Below are 25,626 nucleotides of genomic sequence, written 5' to 3'. Positions count from 1 at the left end.
ATCACTGGAGAGATGCTGATAAGCCCCTTGTTCCCTTAGTCTGAGAAAGCTGAAACTTCCCCACACCCAAAAAGTAGGCCCATGGAATTCAAGCCGCATGGTACTGTCACTTATTCAGCAAGACACGGAATTACCTGAGCTTTCCCTGGCATTCACTTCTCATTCAGGGGCCAGTACCCCATTTCTTCCATCTTTCTTCCCAGGATGGGGATATACCAGGCTACCCAAAGGCACCTGACCTTCCTAGGCAGCTCCCTATGTTACATGACATATGCCAAGACCTCTCAAGGAGAATACCTTCCTAGGATAACCTACCATACCTCGAACATGAGATTCTACACTCTTCTTCTCCCTTCACCCCACTGCCTTTCAGTATCTTTCCAGGTTCAAGCAATCATGGCAGCCACAACTGCTCCTCGGTATGTACTCTCTCTCCCTCAACTAAGAGAAGCCAGGACTAGTTTTCCTAACTTTGGGGACCCTCAGAAACCAATTAACTTCTAGAAAAGGAGTACTTACCATATGTGAACATGCGTGGAGAAGTGAGCTCAATATTTGGCAGAGCTCCCAGATGATTCAAGACAGCACACCTATAACCATTTTTCTGGGCATAATCAACAAAGGTACGTATGTACTGCTTCTCGCTGTGATTAGCGATTCCAGGGCAGATGACCATCGTGACATCCTCTGCACATTTAAAAAATGGGAGAAATAAGACAAGGCTCAGGTGCAGGTTGAAGTGACATTTAATCAAGCAGTTTTTAGGAGCATTCTATTTCAAGTCAACGGGAAAGCTTTGACATAAGGACAGCTAGAACATGACTTTGCTACTAAGCAAATAAAATTGAAGTTAGCCTAGTATGAGGTGGGGTAGCAAAACTGTTAAGTGCAAAGAAAATACCAACATGCAACTGTTATTGAAAAGGGAGCTGCATAGAATTTCTTGAGCGACTTCATGAAAGTTTGCATCAGCAGTTCTACAGACAATTCCTAGAGAAGTGGTTCTCAAATTGTGTGTCGGGACCCCAAAATGGGTCGCGACCCCATTTTAATAGGGTCGCCAGTGCTGCCTTAGACTTGTTGGGGCCCTGGGCCGAAGCCAAAGCTCAAGCCCCATCGCCCAGGACTGAAGCCAAAGCCCGAGGGCTTCCATCCTGGGCAGCAGGGCTCAGGTTACAGGCCCCCTGCCTGGGGCTGAAGCCCTTGGGCTTCAGCTTTGGCCCCCCTATATGGGTGGTGGGGCTTGGGTGGGCTTAGGCTTTGGTCCGCCCCCCCCCCCGGGGTCATGTCGTAATTTTTGTTGTCACCATTGTCGTGGTGCAATGAAGTTTGAGAACTCCTGTCCTAGAGGCAAGAATTCTGTCCCAGCTAGGAACAAGTGCTTCTTCAACAATACACAAATTAAATATCCACCCCCCCCCCATCTATTGTGATTGCTAATCCTCCGAGAATTCTGAAGTCTGCTGCTTTCCCATTCTACAGACCAGACAGCATGCCCCTCGAGGGAAATGAAAGATGTTTTTCCCAGGGTGCGTTATTGATACTAAGTCTACGTCCCCTCCAGGCTCACTGGAGGAATCAATTTAGGCCAAAAACTGGAAGCTCTGCTATAAGTAGACACACGAGAGCTTTATTCCCTTTAGTTTTGCTTTCACAGAAGTTAAATAAGGTGGAGGTAGGAGATAGCAGCTACACTTCTGTATCACCCCATATCCTGTGAACAAACATCTTGTTCTGAAGTACTATTTCCTGCATATGTCAACATGGTGAGACATCCTTTGATTAGAGTAGTCTAGACTAGGCTGGTTTCTACAGCAGAAGTATTTATTCTACAGTAACAACTGAACAAAGCCTTCTCTTCAACCCCAAGATTGAGTGACAAAAGCAACGTCAAACTGCTGGACTAAAGGTCTCTGCTTACTTTGAAGGAACCTACACATACTTAGTAGCTAAAAACCCTACAGTCAAAATATTCCCCTAAGTGAACTTGGCCAGTCTGCAATAGAACTCATGACCAACTACTGTCACCATTCAGCTTCTTTGTTCCATAGCTGGTCCTCTGAAAGATTAGGCTAAGGGCTTGACGTGCTCTGACGTGGACAAGCACATTGTTACATCTCCAGAAAGTCAGCTAATGCATTTTTGTGCTTTGTGTGCGAGCACACACAGTAACTGAGGTCCCAAGACACTGACATGCAGCGCTAGTTATCAAACAAGAGAGCTTTAGTTCTACATCATGCTCACTGGCAGCCTCTAGTTACTGCAAAGTTTTGCCTCCCATTAGTTTCTCTCCAGCTCTACAAATGACCCGGACCAGAATGACAGCGATTGTCACTGTGCAGCATCCCACCACAAAGTGAAGATCCTGTTTATTTCTGACGAGAACCCCTTTGAATTGATTAGACAGAATAAACATCCTTTTCTGAGGGCCCAATTAGAGCCACAAGCTGCAAGTGAAGCCAGCTACTGAGAAGTACAGTTCACACTGTTTCAGTGAAATCCAAGTTCAACAGAATCATGCTGGTACCGGTGAGCCAAAAGGTCGAGTTCCCCCCGACAGCATAATGTTTAGTCAAATGAAGATGCTCGTGATTTCCAATTTACTAGGGTAGTAGTTTCCTAACCTACAGACATAGTTACCCACCGATGTCTGGAATCACCTTGTTTTGTACCCTATACTTGTTTAAGTTCTCCTCTTTTGGAGATTCAATCTTGGGTCCAGGATGACTTTGGAAAAAAGTTTAATTTAAAACTGCTTTATGATAAGATCCTCCCCCTTCTAGAGTGCCGTAAACACAAAGATTCCCCTTTCCTCACTCTAGAGCAGGGGTAGGCAACCTATAGCACACCTGCTGAAGGCAGCACGCGAGCTGATTTTCAGTGGCACTCACACTGCCCAGGTCCTAGCAACCGGCCTGGGGGGGCTCTGCATATTAATTTAATTTTAAATGAAGCTTCTTAAACATTTTTAAAACCTTATTTACTTTACATACAACAACAGTTTTAGTTATATATTATAGACTTCTAAAAAGAGACCTTCTAAAAATGTTAAAATGTATTACTGGCATGGGAAACCTTAAATTAGAGTGAATAAGTGACGACTCAGCACACCACTTCTGAAAGGTTGCTGACCCCTGATATAGAGATAGCTGGGATCTGCACTGACTTTTTATCTGAACAACGATTATCTGGCTTGTGCAGTCACTAATGATGGTTCTTCAGGCTTGCCATCTAAATAAGTGTTTCCACTTCATTGTGACTCAACAGTTCCCATAGCAGCAGCTAAATGTTTTGGCTTGATCCATGCACTTTAACTGTTTGGGAGCTTTTAGTAAAGGTTGACCCACAGCCAGGAAAGCCAACACCGTTGACCCTCGGGCAACTCCGAGCATACGTCATAATATGGAGTTATTGCTAACCTATCCTGTTTTATTTTCTAAAATTTGTTTATTTAAAAAAAAAAAAGACTTGCAAATTCAATTCCCTCCTATCCACACCAGGATGTAGGGCTCTACAATGCAAGCAGTCAGTTTGAGAGTCATTCAGTCTTGGGAATATAGAACCACACATCCTTTACTGCTCTAAGTGCAGGTCTGACAATAGTTTATCCATGGCCACCTCCTAAATTTAAACCACAGGCCACGAAGCATGATTTTCCCAAATATCTGTAACTGGCCTTTTAGGGGCCCTGCTCTGAAGTTCAATATATAGGTACAGAGCAGTGCGGATTTTGTAAGCAATAGCCAATTTGGGGGGCTATGAGTCCTCATCTCCCCCATCCACTGGATCAAAGTTAGCCCCCAATCTTTCTGGGTTTCTCCAGGACAGCAGTGTAATTTTTCCAAATGTACTTCAACAAATATTTAGACAAGTCACTAATCAGACAGACTAAAGCTATGCATTCCAACGCGGTTGATTGACTAACCTCTAATGCAGTGTTCAGCCAGGGGCTCAAAGAGATCAAAAGTTGCCGTCGCTCCATCTGACATTGTGAGGTACTTGCGAAGTCCATACGGATGTGGTGATCTCACTCTCCCCATTTTCCCATAGAGAGCCGTCTGAATATGTCCACTCTTCCCCCAGATCATGGGTGGAATATACCTGCAAGGAGAGAGAGGGATTTCAGTTTTGTAGTCTTGAGCCTTTAAGAGTCAATTTGCAATCCTCTACATTACCTCCATCACTTCCTGCAGTTAGTAGAACAAGGTTTGAATATATTTGCTACAATGATTGGCAATGCTGTAATGAGCAGCTTTGCCAGCGCAGAGACGAAAGAAAAGGAAATGTCTCCCTACTGAAGTCTAGTTAACACAGACAGCAGAAAGGCCGGGATCCAGAAGCTCCAGCACATTAAGGTTTTAGTGACAGAAGTAGCGTACAAATGCTCTTTCAGAAACCAATCAGACCCTTGTGGTCTACTGGTGCCATAAAAATGGGGCAAGCCACCTTTTAGTGTAGATCAGGTTTTAAGTGGTACAAGTTGCTTAAACTGACTTTAAATTAGTCAGCAGGCATGAAGTCAGTTAGAAATTTGGACCCATAAAGGCACTCATTGAGCGTGAGCACAAGGCCACATAGCAAGTCAGTTTTAGGACTCTGGGGTATGGCTCTCAGTCTCATCTATGCCAGGTCCATTAGTATGCCACATGCCTTCCTGACAGGAGGTGATGGCCCAGTGCTTGTACAGAACTCTGAAGAGCACAGTGCTAGATTAGTGGCAGGAATGTTATTGGGCCCCTCTGCCTCTCCTGTCGCTAGACAGGACTAAAAGGGGGGGAAAAAAACAACAACACAGGACAACCCTTCATTGCAGGGAGCTAAATAAAGCATTTCCTGCCAAAGGAGGGAAGCACATCTGTACTAAGCTTATCAGGAGCATGCTAGGGCTGGATGCCAGGGCAGATGGCTTTTTATCTCTGATTTACTGTTCCTCGTGAACCCAAGAGGAAAATGTGGAGGTTTGGGGGAGGGGCAGGAAGGGGATGGTTTTATCCCTTTTGCTAACACACTAGCACAGCTGGCAAGAATTCACAGTTAATGAGAGGCATAAAGCTGCACAGGCATGAAAGGTCAGACACCGCATCACCATGCAAGGGGGACAGAGGCTCAGCGCATGTCTCAAAGGGATACAAACACAAATCATCTCTTAACATGAAAAGCATGAATATGATTCATTAACTAGAAGGAGAAAACTAGTCCCAGGGGGACATAGGTCAGCACACACCCCAGTTAGGAGCCACGTTCCTACTATGCAGGGCATGTTACACAAAGCAAGTTTAAAGAACAGCTGACAGCCTCCTGGGAATCAGAGAGTGACTGTGGAGTAACAGCTCTGTGATGTTTTCAGGAACTTTTGACATTTGCTTCCTCTTTTATTGCTCCAGACCATATGAAGCAAAGTTCCTGTTTTCTTGAGCAGAGGGTGGAGGCTTTGCCAAAAGCAGGAGGAGAGCGTAGAATCCTCCATTCGACTTTGCTGCTTAAGCAGTAGCAATAACTCAATAAAATGAGACCTGAATTAAAGCCTTTTACACCAATGCACTCCACAGCTCTGCCCCATCCTTTCCCCTCCCCTTTCACACCACAGTCCCTTCTGCACTTCAACACTAAGTGTCCACCCAGAAACAAAGTTTTTTGTAATTGATAAAATAGAAGCTGGATATGTAAGGAAGACGGACATGGTCCTATAACCCTGACTGCCTTGCTTGTAGCATCTTTAGATTGCCAGATCTAGTCTTCCTATGTCTGTACAACCTATAACTCACTAGGGGTGCTACTGCAATAAAGTTATTATTATAAAAATATTTTGTGGACTCACTGAACATGTAGATTAGACTCTCCACAAACAAGATTCTTCAGTACCAAGTCTTAAATTATTGCAGAGACAGGGATTTTATATACACACAAAAAAATCTTAATACAATCTTAACTAGAGAATTACTGCTAATGCTTCAATATTAAAAACAAACAAAAAAGAATGAGTTACGTTCTGCTAAGACTGCCAAGTGCAATGCAGCAGATGTACTATCAAAAATATAATTCTTACAACTCCAAACATGGAAGGGGGTTGAACTCACAAGCTAAGAGCAGACAATTCCAACACTGATCTTCACATTCAGTTTCTCACAGCCTATTAAAGAGAGTGAACTTTATCTCCTATTTAGTTACTAGCTTATTAACAAAGAGACAGCACTGAAAGTACAAGTGGTTTCCTTCAGCAGGCTGGCTGTATTTTTATTCTGTTCTGACGTATGATTAACTGCCAAAAATCATATCGGGTTCTGTTCCGAAGTATGATTTTTGGCAGATAACCATATCAGGCTGGCTTTCTGAAGACCCTTGTGAACAGCTTGAAAGCATGCATGTGAGAGCGCAGCTTCCAAGCCGATGCTGCAGCCACATGCAGGGCTTTCCCAAAAAATCAAGAAGAGCTGCTCTGGGGAAGTCAAATCAGCCGGAAACTGCAAGAGTGAGTGAGTGTGAGTGTGTGTGGAAAAGAAGCTTCTCCTCCATCATGTGCTGTGGGGAGGAGAGTAAACTAGTAAGGAATAGCCCTGGTTCTCTCTGCCCCCACATCTTCCCCCAACCCCCCAAAACCAGTCAACCTGATACCTTTGCTTAAACCAGAGGTGGGCAAACAACAGCCACATCTGGCCCGTGGGACCGTCCTGTCCGGCCCTTGAGCTCCTGGCCAGGGAGGCTAGCCCCTGGCCCCTCTCCCACAGCTACGCGGGCAGCGCTCTCTGCGGCGGGGTTGCATGCTCCTGATGAACAGAGCGGTAGAGTGTTCGGCTCCGTCTGGGCAGCGCGGCTGCCAGACATGCTGTTCTGAGCGGTATGGTAAGGGGGCCGGAGCCAGGGGGTTGGATAAGGGGCAGAGGGCCCGGGGTGGGGAGGGCCATTCAGGGGACAGGGAACGGTTGGATGGGGCAGAGGTTCTGGGGCGCGGTCAGGGGACGTGTTGGATAAGTGTGGGAGTCCCAAGGGGCCTGGCAGGGGTGTGGACAGAGGTCAGAGCAGTCAGGGGACTGGGAGCAGTGAGGTTGGATAGGGGGTGGGGTTCCGGGGGCGGTCCCAGGAGGGGGGCGGTCCCAGGAGGCGGCGGTTAGGGGACAAGGAGCGGGGGAGGGGGTTGTTGGATGAGTTGGGGGTTCTGAGGGTGGCAGTCAGGGGGCGGGAAGTGGGAGGCGTCGGATGGGGGCAGGGGCCAGGCTGTTTGGGGAGGCACAGCCCCTACCCAGCCCTCCATACAGTTTTGCAACCCCAATGTGGCCCTTGGGCCAAAAAGTTTGCCCACCCCTGGCTTAAACAGACTGGAGCAGTTGCACTCTCCCCTATTCACTCTAATAGTACGTGAATGGAGCTAATGCTAATGTATATATGAGCAGCAAGCATCAGGACATGCACAAGTAACTTTATTCCCACAACTATTGTTAACAGAAACGTACTAGTGTTCACATATCTTTCTATTAATAGTACTGGATTGCAGAATAGTCTGCAAGTGAGTCAGTTTAAAAGCCTCAAGCTTGAGGAACTCGCTAGAGGGCTCTCTGAAAAGCCTTATCTCAAATTATTTTTAGTTGAGACCAGGGTCATATTCAAATGCAAAACTAGTAGATTTACTCTAAAAGCTACTGCTTTAAATTTGGGGAAGAAAATATATTACTCATACATACAGATTTAATCCCTGCTTTAAATGCTGATCTCAGCAGAACCTTAGCTCATAGGGCCTATAGTTCTTCCATGATACAGTGCCAGAAACATACATGACTTTTTAATTTCTCACAAAAGAGATCCCTCCCATTTGTTGGGAGGGAGAGCAGCATACACCAGTGCGACTGATAACACAGCTTAACTCCCAGTAACTGCAGTATGTATCCACTACTATCGCAACCTATTCACGTTGCCCACGGGATGGGAATATGAAGAGGGAAAACGAGTATCAGAAGAAAGGGCTGATCAAGTGGAACCCATATCCCTCTCCACTGGAGAGTAGACCATCAGAGCTGAATTTATTCATTAAGGAAAAAAAATGAGATTACAGCTACTCTGAAAGTTTCTACAGGCCACAGTAATTCTGAAGCCCTATAAATTGTGGGAATCTCTTCCAATCTAAGATGTTGTAGAGAGTCCCCAAACCAACACAATAAAAAGCCTCATCTTCCTTGGGAAATGCCACCTCCTTTACAAACATGGCAAGAAATCTGCTTGAGGAGCACCTCAGAAGTACCCAAGAAAGAGAGCTGCTGCTCCAACTCTCTCAACCATTAACTCTTTGAAACCAGCCTACTGAGATGATCTGAAGGCACATAATATTCCTCCTACTCCTTACTGATCTAAACCAGTGTTTCCCAAACTTGGGACGCGGCTCGTGTAGGTAAAACCCCTGGCGGGATGGACTCGTTTGTTTACCTGCCGCGTCCGCAGGTCTGGCCAATCATGGCTCCCACTGGCCACGGTTTGCTGCTCCACGCCAATGGGAGCGGCTGGAAGCGGCGGTCAGTACGTCCCTCAGCCCACGCCGCTTCCCGCAGCTCCCACTGGCCTGGAGCCGCAATCGGCCAGACCTGCAGATGGGGCAGGTAAACAAACCGGCCCGGCCCACCAGGGGTTTTCCCTACACAAGTGGCATCCCAAGTTTGGGAAACAGTGATCTAAACATTTTTCCAAACTATGTATAAAAGCAGCACTGGAAATTAAATACAGCTATTTTAGTATTGCACATATACATCTACCCCCAAATACTTAGGAGAGCTACATAGGCAATAGCAGAGACTCTGAAGGTAGAGGACAGATTGAGGGGGAACTGGAGTCTGTTTCCAAATATATATTTGAAAGTCCAGAAGTTAACCCCTTTTTAGTCATGCAGGAGGACATAACAATCAATACATGGCCACTTTGCTTCATGCTGCTTTAACATCAGGGTGTGGTCATTTATGCTGCTGACTTTGTGACAAGACACAGAGGGGCCAATACTGGAACTCTGCTTGTGACTGATGTCCGAGTCAGACATGCAAAACTCTAACCTAAAGCAGGAAACATTGAACTCTCCTCCAGGGCATTCCTAGATATAAACAAGGACCTTGCACAGCTGCTCAGTGACAATGGGACATTACAGTCTGTATCTCGCAAGAGCTCAGATCCAGTTTGACGTGTTTTGCCATTCTCCTATGCTTACTGCCCTCACTCCATCCCCGCAGCACAGTGTTGGAAGATACATTTGAAGAACCCCAAAACAAAAAAGGAAGGCGTTATACTGAGGCACATCCTTCCTGCAAGTGTACATTCCAAGAAGGAATAAAAACAGATTCCAACTGAAAAAACAGATACTTCTACAAGAAGAAAAAACAGAGGACAGAAGCCTCAACTGCTTTGTTTACAAAAGAACTGTTACCATGTACCATGCAAATTATCCCTTAGGGTATTTTCGAGAGTCTATCATCCAATTAGGAAGCTTTTAAGAGAAGCTACAAGACAACTAACTGCATATATTTGTTATCAGTCAGACATCTCTATACTAGGAGAGGTGCACTGGGTCTGGGTGATTGCCAGCAGCCATGTACAGTATGCCAGCTACCCCAAGATTCTTCAGCAACTATGCATGTAAGAGGAGATTGAGACTTAAGTCTAGGACCATAGGTGGGGGCAGAATCTGGGTTGATGGTAACATGCTGGGCAGGAAAGATGGAACTAAACAAAAATGTGGTTGAGTTTTATTGTACAATCCCATTTTATAATGCCACAGATTACTTGCTAAAACAAGAATGTGAAATTGCATTACTGAGATGGTAGTAAACAAGCTGTATGCAATTCCATGGGCAAGGTATATGCAGAGAGAGAGCTGAAAACCCCAAAGCTATATTAGGCAAGGCACAACCCATTGCTCGAGATCTGGCTGATGAGACACGAGGACCAGCTCTTCCAGCACTGAAAAAGCTGACTATTTTCTCAAAATCATGATATTCTGCTTTTGCAAAGAGATCTCAAATTCTGGTATCTATATTCCACATTAGGAGGTACTTTATTTGGTATTTTTACTCATTTTCTGAGGTTGTAGTACTTATTTTGAGTTAGATATTTAAACACTGAAGAAGAGGGGTGTGGATGAAAGGGTCCAAAACCTTGGACTGGCACCAATTAGCAGTTACAGCCCAAGCCACTGGGATTTCACAGGATAAGGCATATATTATCAAAAGGGACAAGTACATTTGGGAGAGAAGTTGCTACACTTCTATTCCAAGCAGGGACAGAAAGCTGCTGCTGCCAGGAAAAGAAAGTAGGTTCTCAATGGAACTACTTCCCACATCTTCATCAGCATTTTGTTCCATTACAAATCTTTGATTTCCACACTCCCACACCCAATACTGTTGGAAACCAGGCTCATCAGTCTAGCAGAGACGTGTGTTCAAAGACCTACATACTCCCATTTTCCTAAAGCCCCACCCCAATGTTTACTTGTTTGTAACAACTGATTGTAGAGGCCCAAGATTTTCTTGGACAATATTTTATTCAAATAAGTTTTAATAGGAAGAGCAAAAATATAGCCATATGCTTGCTGGGCCTAACACTACTAACATTAAAGGGTATTTTCAAGAGTTTAGGTACCAAGAACATAGCCTCAGAGTTAAGAAGTAACTGGTCTGTCTAACTTTAATAGGGGTCATATGTTACCTGTGAGAACTGGCATGTCAACACTACGGCGCTTGTGGAACTAAACAAAGATATTGAGCTCCTGAAGAGACTAATGCACATCCTACTTCATGAACATTTGACCCCTGGCTTTTTCTATGGCACTAGGAACAGTTCCCCAATAGAACGATTCCAAGTCATCCTGCATTCTTATCTGCAAGAGGGAATCCTTCCGCTTTACTTCTACCTGTCTCCCCATCAAAACTTGGAACGAATACAGTCAGCATTAAGCAGCAAGCCACTCTACAATGAGGGGGCGGGGGCGGGAGGGAAATCAACCAGCTAAGGCCTCTGGAGTAGGTATTTTTTGTTGTTGTTTGGAAGAAGAAAAAAAATGTTCCCTTGGCAACTATGGTTGCAGCGTCCAGTTGCTGACAGACTGTTCAGTGCTGCCTTCTTAATTAGAAATCTAAGACAGCGGCAAGCTCCATTTTCACTTCTCCCCTTATTTACATGCAGCCCAGTTCCCAGTTGCTCTCACATATCCAGTCATTCGGATGTAACAGCTTTGGTGACCCTGTAAGTGCCACAGCCACAAGATCCTGCCCAGAGGGGGTGAGCCAGGACACCATTCTAGGTGCCCATCAGTGTGTGCAGAGCTCAAGATTTCAATTTTATTTGATTTTAGGTTCATAGTCCATTCCTTCTCCCCACCTATGCTATGCTTCCAGCCTCTGATCCCGTCACCCTAGATCATCGCTGTCAATTTGGAGGTATTTCTCTGAGGATTGATACTTCTGCCTTCTGGTTAGAAATTATTATGTAAGCACTGATCGTAAGAGAGGCGATTCCAGAATGGCAGTTTGTTTCACAGCTCCAGTTGAGTTTTACACTTCAGCTGGCACAGCCACAAACCCTAAGGTAGTTTACACCAGTACACACTGAATGTGCATGTTTAGCAATCTTATGCCTCAACAGAAAGGATTAAGTAAAAGGATGCAGCACAGGGATCCCAGAGATTGTGCAGGTATGTTCATAGGCTGCCTATGTGCTCCCTACATCCCCATTTGAAATTCATGCCCACTTCATTCAGAACAAGATTTGAGGTTCTGCAAAATCCTATTTCTTGCACCAAAGGCGTCCAGGAAACAGAACTTGCTCTCTGCCCAATGATTTATTCTATTTCACTCAAGCTCTTGGAGGCGAGCAAGCAGAGAGCAAGCAAAGAGCCTTTTTAGGCACGTTACCTTAATGTAGCATGCAAAAAGCTCAGCTTTTCAGAAGACCCATTAAGTGGCTGAGCAGAGTTGAAAACTTAGCAATCTCACACTGCTTCGCTTAGGGCAAGGACATCTTAGCGTTAGTCATGTGTTTACACTTCTGTAGTTAGAAGTTAGAAACACTCACTAACCTTGAATGACCAGGCTACCCAGAATAGTACTTTGATGCCAAGATTAGGTTCCTTCTACTGGAAATGAAGAGAGCTAGCTCCTCATGTGTTCCTAGGCTATCTGCAGTTTAAATAACCTGCTTTGGACTCCTTTACAGGCCAACAGCCACTATATCAAGGTAACATTACTAGAATAGGTAAAATGCAATCTTACCCAGCCTTCATTTTAATCATCTCCTACCAAAGCTTCAGCACTTTACTCAATGGATTTTTCCACTTGTTCAGATAACTTTGTCACAATGAGACTGGGGACTATGTGCACCAAGTCCCCCACACAAAATCAAAGCCACAGAAACTGGTGGCCAAGAAAAGAGGAAATGCCTAAGGAGGCTAATACCATCTTGGAGAAAGTGAAGAAATCCTAAAGGTTTCGCTTCTTTCATATCAAGAGGAAGAAGAATTCTATAATCTGGGTATAGAAACAAAGATCTAACATTAGGAAACATCTCTCAAAATCCAGAAGTTGGATGCTTCAGTGGAAAAGGAGAAAAATCCACTTATAGTGAAACAAGGGCAAAACAAACTGGATTTAATTTTAAAAAAGATTATAAATTTATGCATCAAAAGAGGGACAGCGATACTTCATATTCTTCATCCCCAAATCTCAAAGCGCTTTACAAAAAAAGGCACGTAAAAGAGCTAAGAATTACGGTAAGTTATATTGCCTTGGGTCACAGGCTGGAATAACTGGAAAATAAATCCAGAGCCTCCAACCAGCATGCAGTAAGGTTACAACAGGGTGCAAGAGACAAACTATTTCTTTGTCCAAGTCAGAGGAATTGTGGGGTAAATTATTTATATACATTATAGATGAATCTGACTAGTGAGTGGAATGTAGCTAGTTAAGACAGGAATGTATTGAGGGAAAGCAACTTGTTTTTCCTCTTTCTTGGTGTGATCAACTAGGAGTCAAATCTTTAAATGAACCCTAGCAAAGCTGGAGCTTGTTTATGCAGGGGTCTTGGTTGTTGTTTATTTAATCTTCTAAACTACCAGTTATGAGGGTAAGAAATATCTTTACATTGATAAATAGGGTAGGAATTTCTTCCTTTCAGAAATCCCTTCTAACTTTTTAGTAGTACATCAATTATTACAATAACCACAAATTCTTACCTACTGAAGTTTTCAAGTGAAGCCAGTCATGGACTTAAACTATAGACCAAATAGACAGGGTCTTAATTTGAACGGCAAGCTCACTGGAGTGAGAGCCATTTTACTGAGTTTGTACAGGGAAGAGTACAACACAGTCTGACTGAGGCCTTGAGTGATACTGCAACACAAACATGGCAACCACAACCACCAAATACCTTCTGCGCTGTGGAACAAATGTTTACAAATGGTACGTATCAGAGCTATAAGAATCCAGTCAAAAGGTCACCTGGCTCTCCATTTTTTAGACAGGCCTTCACTAAAACAGCTGAAGGCTTATTGTGAAGAATTATGCTATCCGCTTCTCTTAATGGCGAGTTTAAAAAAAAAATCCTTGGGAACCACCCACAACACAATACTGTGGTTAAAGTCTACGTAGGACTGGCAAGGACAGTCCTGTGGGTACACATCTTTATTTACAGAATTGGTGTGACCTTCAGCTTTTCCTATTAGTAACACAGGACAAATGATAAAGGAGTGTCCATGCTATGCATTGTGGTTTATCACCACTGCTGCAGGAGGATATGTTGGCAGTGACAGCTAGCCAAGCATTATGTTCCGAAAGCGCCAGCACCCCCACCCTCTTCAAGACACAGAAACAGACTATCCATTTTCAACTTTATTCTGTACAACACTGTAAGAAATAGTAAGTCATCACAGGAAATGTTTTCAAACTCAACCCAGCTGGACAGAAATACCTTAGTAGTACAGAATGAGTATCAAGTACTGAAAAAAGACAGCCAGAGTTTTGTTTAATATGGAGGATCAGGTAGTTGTGTAAGGACAGTATGGGAGCTGCTGGAAGTGTTGGCCAGTACATCCCTCGTCCCACACCACTTCCAGCAGCCCCCATTGGCCTGGAGCAGTGAACCGCAGCCAGTGGGAGCCGCGATCAGCCAGACCTGCGGATGCGGCAGGTAAACAAACCCGCCCGGGACTTTCCCTACACAAACGACATCCCAAGTTTGGGAAACACTGCTGTACAGCAAAGAGCTCCAACAGAAAGCTGCTCCCACAAAATCTCAACAGGCAACCAAAACAGAAGGGCCCGTGCCCAGGCAGATGCTTTTAAAGCCCATTAGAACTGAGCAGCACATGAAGGAAATAGGTCCTGCATGGCATGATGCAGAGAAACATGAGCTAGAGATCAGACCTACATCGTTTTGTTAGATTCCTTGCCTTCTCTCTAGAGCAGGCAAAATGGGTGCACCTGCAGAGAGGCTTGTTGGACATGACCCATTAGAATTCACTCAGGAGTCCATAGTGGGCCCATCATGGTAAGCCCTACCTGGTAGGAGACCCAGTTTTAATACTGTAGCTCCCTCCAACACAGTTAACATGATGTGTGGTCTTCCAGTGGGAACAGGAACTAAGATTTCCCAAACTGTACTACAGAGTCCAAGGAGACGACAAAGGCTCCTTTTAGCTTCTCCATAATGCAGCTGCAGTATAAACCAAAGGAAAAGAAATACCCTGAAAGCAGCTTCTCATTCTCCAGCCTAAACAAGCTACTGCAGTGTAGGATAGCATGCCTCTACATTGCATCACGGAGCATCGGCAATCTTGTGTACTGATCAAGAATGCTGTAGCATTTCATAGGCCGTTTACAGTTTTATTTCTCCTTTTGTAAGGACGGCTAGAGACACTAGAACTAAAGAAGTCTACGCTGGCACCTGCACAGTTTCTGAAACCTCCTAGCCAATACTCAAACTCTCACTTGTGACTACCGGAGCGAGACCGGAGCAGCCAAATCTGAATCCAAGCCCAACAGGTACTAAGTACCGAACTAATTAGTTCAGGGTGGTTTACCACAGGACCGTGTTCTGGCTCATCTAAAATGACCTCCCTGTTATGATCAAGTCTGCTACAGATTACTAATACCCTGACCAATGACAGACATCCAAGGCAGCACATTATAACTTCTTCCAGTAGATGCCCTATAAATACCCTTTAAGAAACTCTACACCGCCCACAGACACCAGTTTCAATAACTGACCACTACAAATCAAAGCTGACAAGAAAGCAAGTCTGGGATTGATGGTTACCTACTATAGTAACTGACTTACGTGCCCTGTCACTGATAGGTACACAGTGTTAAACTGATAACTAGCCTGAACTGGCTGAGTGCATGCACATCCTGTTATATAAACACCATTAGGATTTGTGAGCCTATTTTCAGCACCATATGCTTTGTGTTTGTATAATGGAAACCCAACCCCATATATCAGTGACTGAGGAAGTAAACAGTCCCTCTGGGAGAGCAAGAGGAAAGTCTTTGTTAGAAATGGACATGATTTGGTATTAATAGAACCAATACCAACAGATCGGTTTCCAGATTAAGGTTTGGTGGCTTGTGGGCAGAATATTACGGTTTTCGGAGTATGCTACTTTTTGGGTGTTCTGCAATCTACTTTTCTAAAGCAGCTCAAACAAAGCACACAAAACTATTCTATTTTTATTAGGAAGTGTCCGTGTTCAGATTCTCACACATTTGAAAATGGACATTCAGCAACAGAAAAGCTTGTATCTATAGAGATACTTTGTACTTCATGTGCTGTACACTTCAACCAAGGAGCTTAGTGCTTTACAAACATTAACCCCTACATCACTGGGAGGTGTTACTACTGTATATGCATTTACAGATGGGTAAGAAGGCAACAGTGTTAAGTGCTCTGCTCCAGGTTACAGCAAGTCTGCTACAGGGTCAAGACTAGAACCCAGGAGTCCTGTCTGCCAGCTCCCAAGCTGTAACTAAGAGGCTACACTCCCCATTCTTGCAGGGTAGGGCTGGAGGGAGAAGCGGTCCAAATTTAAGATGTTTGGACTTTCTCCCAAGAAGACTGATCTTGGAAACTTTATAGTCATTACCACTTTGAGAATTCTTTCCCAGGTGTCTGGCTGGTGGGTCTTGCACAAATGATCAGGGACTAACTGACTGCCATATTTGGGGAACGAATTTTCCCTTGGGTCAGATTGGCAGAGACCCGGGCAGGGAAGAGTTTGCCTTCCTCTATAGCAGGGGTCTCAAACTCAATTTACCTTAGGGCCAGTGCCAGTCCTCAAATCCTCCCAGTGGGCCAATGTCACTCATGTCGCCCAGAACCTGCCCCTGCCCCCCCAACTCTTCCCCCCCACACACACACCTGCTTAAAGCTCTGGGACGGAGTCTGGGTGAGGGAGAAGGTCTGGGGTAGGGGATTAGGGTGCAGGCTCTGTGAGGGAGTTTGGGTGCAGAAGGGCTCAGAGGTTGGGCTCTGGGAAGGACTTTGGGTGGGGGGGTCTGGGGTACAGGCTTTGGGAGGGAGTTTGGGTGCAGAAGGGGTGAGAGGTTGGACTCTGGGAGGGGCTTTGGGTGGGGGGGTCTGGGGTGCAGGCTCTGGGAGGGAGTTTGGGGGTGGGAGGGTGTGTGTGGGAAGGGGATTCAGGCTCTGGGAGGGAGTTTGGGGGCTGGGAGTGTGTGGGGATGGGGAGCAGGCTCTGGGAGGGAGCTTGGGAGTGGTAGGGGGGTGTGGGAAGGGGGTGCAGGCTCTGGGAGGGAGCTTGGGAGTGGTAGGGGGTGTGTAGGAAGGGGATTCAGGTTCTGGGAGGGAGCTTGGGAGTGGTAGGGGGTGTGGGAAGGGGGTGCAGCCCTTAACCTGGGGCTCCAAGGTGGGGTGCGCTTCTGCCCCCAGGCACTGCCCCCGCAGTGCCCCATTGGCTGCAGGGGTACTTGGGGTGGGGGCAGCGCACGGAGGCACAGCCCCGCCCTGCCCCTGGGCCACAGGGAGGGGCCAGCAGCCACTGGAGTGAGCAGGCAGATGCCGCTCAGCTCCGGTGCGCTGCCCCTGAGGGGGGAGCACCCGGGGGCGGCAGGTGGGGCCAAGGGAGAGACCTGGCCCCAAAACCGCTGGAGCCCCATGGGGCACATTGGGGAGGCTTGCAAGCCACAGATGGCCCGTGGGCCAGGAGTTTGAGACCCCTGCTCTATAGCATGGCACACAGGTCACTTGCAGATTTAAACTTGTGTAAATGGTGGATTCTCTGTAACTTGAAGTCTTTAAATCATGATTTGAGGACTTCAGTAACTCAGCCAGAGGTTAGGTGTCTTATTACAGGAGTGAGTATGTGAGGTTCTGTAGCCAGCAATGTGCAGGAAGTCAGACTAGATGATTGTGATGGTTCCTTCTGACCTTAAAGTCTATGAGCTTGCTTCCTATTCACTACCTAGATAGAGGAGAAGCTTGCAAATTATTCAACCTCCCTGGAATGATTCAAAAAGTCTTGTCTTAAACCAAAAGGCTTCAGAGCCCTTAAATATTTAGCAGCAGATAATCTGCATCAGCTCAGCTGGCCTGTTGCATATTTGGAGTCTTAGCTGTCGGATGCAACAGCCAAAATGAAAGCTATTTGCGGAGCTTCATACTTATATTAGCCTTCCTGTGAAAAAAAAGTCACTGCAGACACCAGAAATCAAGTTTGTGGAAGCTGTCTACAGAGACAGGAAGCACTTGCATTGCAAAAGGGGTTTCCCTCAGCTATGCTGCAGGGTTTTTTTTGGGGGGGGGGAGCTAAGTACAGTTTTATATAAACACAGTGAATTTCATAAGCTATATCCCCAAAAGCTTTAGCATAGAGGCAAGGGAGAAGTGTTCCTAGTCAAACCGATGAAGTGGAATATCATGGTAGACTTCTGGAGAACACGAGCTGCTGAATGAAAGTATGGTACCAATCATATGGAAGATTGGAAAGTCAGTGCTAGATGACCATAGGGAGAGGGGAGTGGAGAGAAAAAGCCTGGGCTCCAATCTCTCACAAATCCACAGTGGATTATTTATTAGCGTCCTGCTTTACCATCAGATTAGTTCACATGTCCCTGAGGCTGCCAAAATATAACTTCTCTTTCAATTAATTTGTCAACTGTTTGTGTTAGGTAAAACACTAAGCGTTTGCTGTCTTTTCCTTGACCACTATTGGAGAATGGAGGAAGGAGACGAGCATACGACAACTTGATATTTGCTCCTTTCGGGAGGAGGAAGCAGCCAAAGGACAAAGCATGACAGTATGAAATAGTATTCTGGTGCCAGGCAGCATGACTAGGATAGAAAATTACTACACAGGCAAAGGATAAAAAACCCCAGGCTGTATTCCTGGGTGTGCTTTCAGCATGTATTAAAAGCCTTTTTACAGAGTCATTTGCCTACGCCTGGCCATATGAAACATGTTTGCAGTTTTAAATCCTTGATGAGAAGTCTTGGGGGAAGGAGAGTTCTGGGAAGAGAATAGATCTCCTGTGGTTATCAATCTCACCCCCAAGAAACCAGAGAATGGATACACACTGGCACAGCAAGAAAACCACATACACCTCTACCCCGATATAACACTGTCCTTGAGAGCCAAAAAATCTTACCATGTTATAGGTGAAACTGCGTTATATCGAGCTTGCTTTGATCCGCCAGAGTGCGCAGCCTCGCCCCCCCCCCCCCCGAGCGCTGCTTCACCGCGTTATATCGGGGTAGAGGTGTACCAAAAAGCATAGCCCAGAAAAGGCACAATGAACACAAGATGTGCCTGTTTAGGTGAGAGTCAGACAACAGAACAAGTTATAGTTCTAAAGGAACAAGAGGGACAGCAGGTTGCTAACTTAACTGAACTTGTCTGGCAGCTGGTGACAAAAGACAGGTGCAAATTTTGGTCATCCCAGAGCACTGAGAGACTGACAGTCACTGATCAGGATACAAGAACCTCAAAGCAAGAGACCCTGCTGCTTAAATTATGACTGTTAAGAGCCTGCTGCTACCATAATACCAGTTAGAAGGTATTTCCATTTGATGAACAAGACAGAGCCAGACAATGAAAACAGTGGAATGGTGGATAGGAGGACAGATGGGGATTTTAGCAATGTACCACATCTAATTCCTTTCCATTGGCTGGGTCTGAAGAGAGTCCACAAGAGATTAGTGGAAAGCTTGTAACTAACTTACTTGGTGATCCTGTTACAAGCACCACTGGCATCTACCAGTCTCAGTATCTAGCTGGCAACAGGCTCAGGCAACTATGAAGCTGCTCACTAATTCACTTAACACCAGCTGGACTACTGAAGGAAGGTACTAGGTTTACATCCCAGTTTGTGGTTCATGGAATAAGACTGTCAAGAAAAAAAAATAGAATCGAAGAGGAACACGCTACAGGATTACACTTAGTAAGGCACTGAACACGAGTGGCATGTCTGATGAAGACACTCTGGACTCGGGTTTCTCTCAGAGTTGGACTAGCCACAGCCAAGTTTCTAAAGTCAGATTCAGTAGCTTCATATATGAAGTGTACCGACCCTTCCTGTTGATGAATGTAAATAAAGATTTTGAAAGTATAAATGCAGCTGAAGGCTGTGAAGCTGGGACTAAACCAATCCCTTAGAAATCATTTCAGGCATTTCCTACAGAGCTTTACAAGACAGCATCCAAGTTATTCTCTCATTTCTACCCACACGCGTTCCCTTTCCTGAAAGCTCCCTACCACCAGTCGCTCACTCACTTTAATAATACCTGTTAACAGGCCACTACTTTTCCAACATGTACACTGAATTTGAAGTTGTGGCTGTCTGGAAGCCAGAGGGTGATCTTCACTTCACTACTACAGAGAAATAGCTGTACCAGTGGGGGATTTAACAGAAAGCTGAGTACAGACACAAAGGAAGAAAAAAAAGAAAGTGCCACAATTTCTCCTCAAACATGAATGCAAAGTAAGCTGCATAATCAGCTTCCCTTATGCTCTAAAACAGCTAGTATTTAATCAAGCCTTACAAGATACTACAATGGAGTATGAGCACAAGTAATTTCCACGTAGTGTTGGTTAATTACTCTTGTGAATGATTTGCATGCACATTTACAGAGATTTAAATATTTGTTTCCTGAAAGTCTCTGGAAATGGAAGTTAAAATAAATTCTTGTCTATATGTATTTCATTCTTAAAATTAAAGATGTCAGAGAACCACACTACCCCTCCCAAAGGGAGAGTACCTCCTTTTAGAGAAGGGTTACAGAGTGAAGAGAGTCCCACTCAGATCAGAGTTTTGACACCATAGTTTCCGTGAGAACGTGGACAGTAAACAGTGCAATATTGCACAGGCTGTTACTGTCATGTTAAGGCTCTGTGGAAAATATACTTCTGTATTTCCTCCAGTTATTGCACAACAGAATCGCAACCTTTAAGTGTTGCATTATCCGTATTTTTGATGTTTATATTCTAGAGCAGAGATCGGCAACCTTTCAGAAGTGGTGTGCCGAGTCTTCACTTATTCACTCGGATTTAAGGTAACAGGCCAGTATTAAGCATTAGATTTTACTTCTTTCTTGTTAAAAGTTACATCGACTTTGCAGACAGCAGAGTAGGAAAAGTTTTGGCCTGATACCTTAAAGGGTCACTCCTGCAGTTAACTAACAGATGCTAGTTTTACAAGCCTCCCTCTCAAAGAGGAGCTGGCAAGAACCAGCATTTCATTGCTTTCTTATTTATTAGACTGCTATGAAAGAGATCTGCTTTGCTCAACATTTTGATGGTTTCACCCATCTTGAAATGAACTGCAGGCACTCTGACAAATGGATTGAAAAGCTCTTATACTGTAAGTTCTAGAAGTGTCAAAATGCTCTGTGACTCACTGGAGTGTAGGACGTTATAACAGATATTCCCTACACCTCCCACAGGAGGAAGCATATTGTGCTGGGCCCTACTCTTCCATACTGGGGAACACGTCCCAGTGATGTAAGCCAAGACACTGACTGGGTCAGGGACTGCCTTTCCATGCATATGTACAGCACACAACACAACGTGTCTATGTCTATACTGCAGCTGCGAGTGAGCCTCACAGCCAGGTAGAAAGACTTGTGTTAGTGGAGCTCACACTAGCGTGCTAAAAAGAACTGTGTGGACATTATGGCACCGGCGGCCGCTCAGGCTAGCTATCAGAGCTTGGACCAGGCAACGGGGTGGGCTTGAGCCTGTTTGGCTACCTCGGCCCAGCTATTTTTAGTGTGCTAGCTCAAGCCCTACTAGCCCAAGTGTGACTACCCGAGCTGAGGGGTTTGCTCCCAGACATGCCCAATGAGGCCTGGATCCTGGGGACCCTGGGCAACACTGTAACCATCACTTGGAGGGGCTTTTTTATGCCAACAAATATAGGTCCCTGCCGTTAGTTCTGCATCTCCAAAGAATACTCTGCCATCTATTTATAGCCAGGTTTACGGTGTTCTTGTACAACTGTATGCAGTGAGGTGAGAATACCTAAGCTCAACTTCTCTTCACTGTATAAAAGTTCATTAGTTATAAGGCTGTATTTATCACTCACTCTTTCGTCAGAAGCGGGCAGGATTTGAGCAGGAAGCGCGACAGAGCAGTGTCCTGGTAAATGAGATCAGGAGGGGCAGTTGGGCTCTTTAGATTCAGGCAGCGAACGATGACATAGAGAACAGCAGCGACTGCAGCCAGCTTCACCCCATCGAACACTGCTGGCAGCTCGGGGGTTTCCAGCATTGCATTCATTTTAAATCTGGAGACAAAGAAGAGGTTTAGCCTTTTTGCAACGTATTGGCACATTTACACAGCAAGTCAAGCTGCAGTATGAAATACAGAATCCCGCTGATAGTGCTATAGGAACACTTCGCTGCACAAATAAATACTCCCATGACAGGGTCCACTCAAAACAAGTCACATCTGGAGTTGCCATGCATTCTATGACTCTAAAGGGTCATCTCGTGTAGCTCTGGTACAGACAGGGGGATCAGTTAGGGAGGGAGATTTATTCCTATTCAGTGTTGCATTATGATTTCAGTAATGTGGGTATCTTAAGCATCACACACTGCCAAGATCCCAAAACCACTAGCTGGCTGCAATGTCACCAAAGAATGCCTAGCACAACTGAAGGTGGGAGTGGTGCCACATTTTGGGAAGAGATGAGAAACCAAGACATGCCCAATTTCTCCTCATAGTAGGTCAAGCCATAGTTCCACACAAAGTCCCTAGAACTGTCATACCACTGTATCACTCCACTCCAGTCTGGAAGGGGCTAATGAGGCTGAGAAGGGGGAAGTTAACCAGGTAGACCACAGCTGAGGGGAATTTGATGGACTAAAAAAATCCCCTGAATGAGGACAGAGCCCACCTGGAAAGGAATAGGAGGGGCTAAGATAGAAACCAGGAAGCTGGCAACAGAAAGGGGCTGCAGGGAAGCAGTCTGCAGTCACTCCTCGGGGGAAGGGAGGTGCGTTTGGGCCTAGAGTTTTAATCTGCAGCAGGAGCGGCAGAAGCTCCCTAAAACTATGTGTGTGTGTGGCGGGGGTCCTATCGGCACCCACACTATGGCTCTGGCTCCACACCACCCTTTCCCCCAAGGCCCATTCCCTGCTTGCTCTACCCCACCCCCTCTTCTGCCCCCGCCTTACGGCCGGTAAGAAATGTGAGGGCATAGCCCTCCCACTTTTAAAAGTGATGGGGGCATGGTCTTCTGCCCCCCCTTGTTCTGGCACCCCTGATCTGCACTCACCCCCTGGGAGGAGAGCATTTGGGCTGACAAACCCAGAGGGAAACCAGAAGACATAGGAAAGGCTCAGGAAAAGTCAGCAAGGTTTAGGACGGTGCAGACCTTGGCTGCTGATTAGAGGGCCCCTGAGCTGGAACCGAGAGTAGAAGGCAGGCCTGAGTTTGCCTACCAGCCACTAGGGAACAAGAAGACTGGACAGAGAATGAGACAACTGCCTGGGACCCTTTGTATGGAAAGGCGAAAAGGTTTCCCTGGAAGGGAAAAACGCACAGTGACCTGGCCGGAGGGCCAAGCCACAAACACACAGCACCCAGGTCAGACAGAGTGCGAGCGAGCAGCAGGACATGCAGCGAACAGCAGAAAGGAGTGTTGGACCGGCATGGAGCTAATCCCCAGACAGGGCCAGAAGGAAGCGCCCTAGCAGTGAGTGGACTCAGTCTAAATCCTTCCGATTGCTTGAGGATAGGAACACTGGGATGTGTGTTTGGTAATGGGATACCTATTCTTTAGAAATACCAAACACCCCAGAGGAGCAGTCTGGGTCAGTGGAGTTAGAGAGAAGTTTGACATGATGACACTACCATGAAATAGCGTCGAAGTAAACTCCTTCTCACACTGAACTATAAGATTGTTTACTTTAATCTATCATGTTATCTGAACCCTCCTTATCGTTAAGGCTATATTTTAGTCATGGGTATTTTTAGTAAAAGTCATGGACAGGTCACGGGCAGTAAACATAAATTGACATGCCATGACCTGTCCATGGCATTTACTATAAATCCCTGACTAAATCTTGGATGCTTGGAGGGAGGGGACCAGGATCCCCCCTGGTGCTGAGGGGGTTTTGGAGGGGCTGGCGGGCTCCCTACCTGGCTCTGTGCATCTCCCTGGAAGTGGCGACATGTCCCTCGGCTTCCAGGCGGAGGCATGGCCAGACGGCTCCGTGCGCTGCCTTCACCCCAAGCACTGGCTGAGCAGCTCTCATTGTCCAGGAACCGTGGCCAATGGGAGCTGTGGGGACGGTGTCTGCGGCAGAGGCAGCATGCGGAGCCGCCTGGCTGCACCTACACCTACAAGCTGAGGGACATGTCGTTGCTTCCGGGGAGCCCTCCGAGGTAAGCACCACCCAGAGCCCTCACCCCATCCTGTGCCCCAACTCCCTTTCCTTAGCCCTGAGCCCCACCCCACCCAAAATCCTGCTGCTGCAGAGTTGGGGGGGGCATGGTGGCCCAAGACTGCCCAGCAGTGGCCGGTGCGACTGACCGCTGCAGAAGTCATGGAGGTCCTGGAAAGTCATGGAATCTGTGACTTCCAAGACCTCCGTGACAAACTCGCAGCCTTACTTATCGTTGCCCAGGACCACAAGGATTGCCAGACTGGATCAGACCAGAGGTCCATCAAATCCAGTAACCTGACAGCGCCAACACCACACCTTTGGAGGAGGTGCCAGAAACCATGCAGTAGGCAGATATGGGATAACCTGCCCCTCATAGTATCAAATATCCTATCTGGGTATCAAATGCCAGCTGAGTGTGTTATTTTTCCACTTAGGCTTACCGTAGTTCTGCAACCAAGAGACGAGATTAGGGTTAAAAACCCAGAGCCCTACACAAACTTCTTAGATACAAGATTATGCAAAGAAACACAAGGATCACACACTCTTCATCCCTCTGTATATGACAGAAACTATGAGAGTCTCCAACTTTGGCCTAGGCTCTGCCCCAGAAGCAGACATGCAACGGTCAGCCTCTATGTAGAAATCATAGAAATGCGGAACTAGAAGGGCCCTTGATACTAGGTCTCCAGCTAGCTACTGTTCTGGAAAAGCAATCCATTTAAGCAGACCCAGAGCTAAGTGGGCAATTTTTCCTTAGCCCTTCTCTCCCCATGCCAAATATTAACTCATCCAAAGAAATGAGAGAAATATTTACCAGTGTTGCTTGTTCTTCAGAGCTAGAAGTATTCAGGCAGTCCTCAAAGGATCCGAGTTTTACTGTTCAGATCGATGTTCTAGTAGAATTACCCTAAAATAAAACCACAAATATCACATTACCACCACTTCCAGTAGAGAGATATGCAGCCTAACAGAAAGAACACAAATGACTGTGTAGAGGCCCCACTGCAGACAAGAATGTCTGCAAGTAAAAAGATGATGGTAATTAACTTGTGTCTGAAAGTCATGGTGACACAGTGTACTCTTTGATACATCTGCTTCATGGAAGCCGCCTTTCAAGCACAAATTACTTTAGTTGATCTACCCCGCGTAGCAATTCTTGAACTGCACAACGTAAGTATTTTCACTGCAAAAGACAAATCCCACTTTCATTGAAGCATCCTGTAAATTCACACATGCTGGAAGTGAGAAACACTTTTCAAATACAAGTCAGCCTTGCACTTGAGAAGACAGGAGATTTGGGAAGTGGTACTATGCAGGGATCATGCAATGTCAGGAAATCCTGGGAGTGTGTAAGGGTCTACCAGGCCTCTTCTCAGCTTTCTGTAGACTGTACAGCACCAGCACTGTGAAAGTGCTAACCTGCCAAACTGAAAAAATCATTTCCATTGCTTTAACACAGGCTTAGCCAAGAGAATTCTTACTTTAACAGATGGAAGCTCATTTACAAACTCGGTTTGGCTTCCACACTTTTGGTATCATTCTTCAGTAAGATTGTGACAGCAAACAGGAGGTTCAGACATGCCCATTTAATTAACACTAGTATACACGTGTGCCAACACTTATGGCAAAATCTGGTATGTCATGACATTGCATTAAGGCAAGTGAAAAGGGTATCGCTTCAGAGGCGAGTCACTTATGCTTCACTATTGGTTCTTCTGATCCCCTATAGACATAATACGCTAATCTGGAATCCAAGCTTCTGGAGAAGAT

The 25,626-nt window shown here is 45.8% G+C and overlaps 1 protein-coding gene across 4 annotated transcripts in view; it reads right to left on the bottom strand.

Moving 5' to 3' along the window:
* The window catches only part of ABHD2 (abhydrolase domain containing 2, acylglycerol lipase), a 63,645-nt gene that overhangs the window by 26,962 nt on the left and 11,057 nt on the right, over positions 1 to 25,626 (bottom strand). For all 4 annotated transcript variants that reach the window (XM_044979840.1, XM_044979839.1, XM_044979841.1 and 1 more), the window contains 4 exons: positions 24,671 to 24,763; positions 21,549 to 21,749; positions 3,926 to 4,101; positions 520 to 687 (listed from right to left, as the gene is read on the bottom strand). In XM_044979840.1, the coding sequence (XP_044835775.1) occupies positions 520 to 687; positions 3,926 to 4,101; positions 21,549 to 21,742 (538 nt within the window). In that variant the 5' untranslated portion in view covers positions 21,743 to 21,749; positions 24,671 to 24,763. The remainder of the gene's footprint in view (positions 1 to 519; positions 688 to 3,925; positions 4,102 to 21,548; positions 21,750 to 24,670; positions 24,764 to 25,626) is intronic.

The sequence above is a fragment of the Mauremys mutica genome, chromosome 11 (genome assembly GCF_020497125.1).
Source record: "Mauremys mutica isolate MM-2020 ecotype Southern chromosome 11, ASM2049712v1, whole genome shotgun sequence".
Classification (NCBI taxonomy): domain Eukaryota; kingdom Metazoa; phylum Chordata; order Testudines; family Geoemydidae; genus Mauremys; species Mauremys mutica.
Note: the sequence above shows the minus strand (reverse complement) of the source record. Positions and strands in the feature narration are given on the sequence as shown.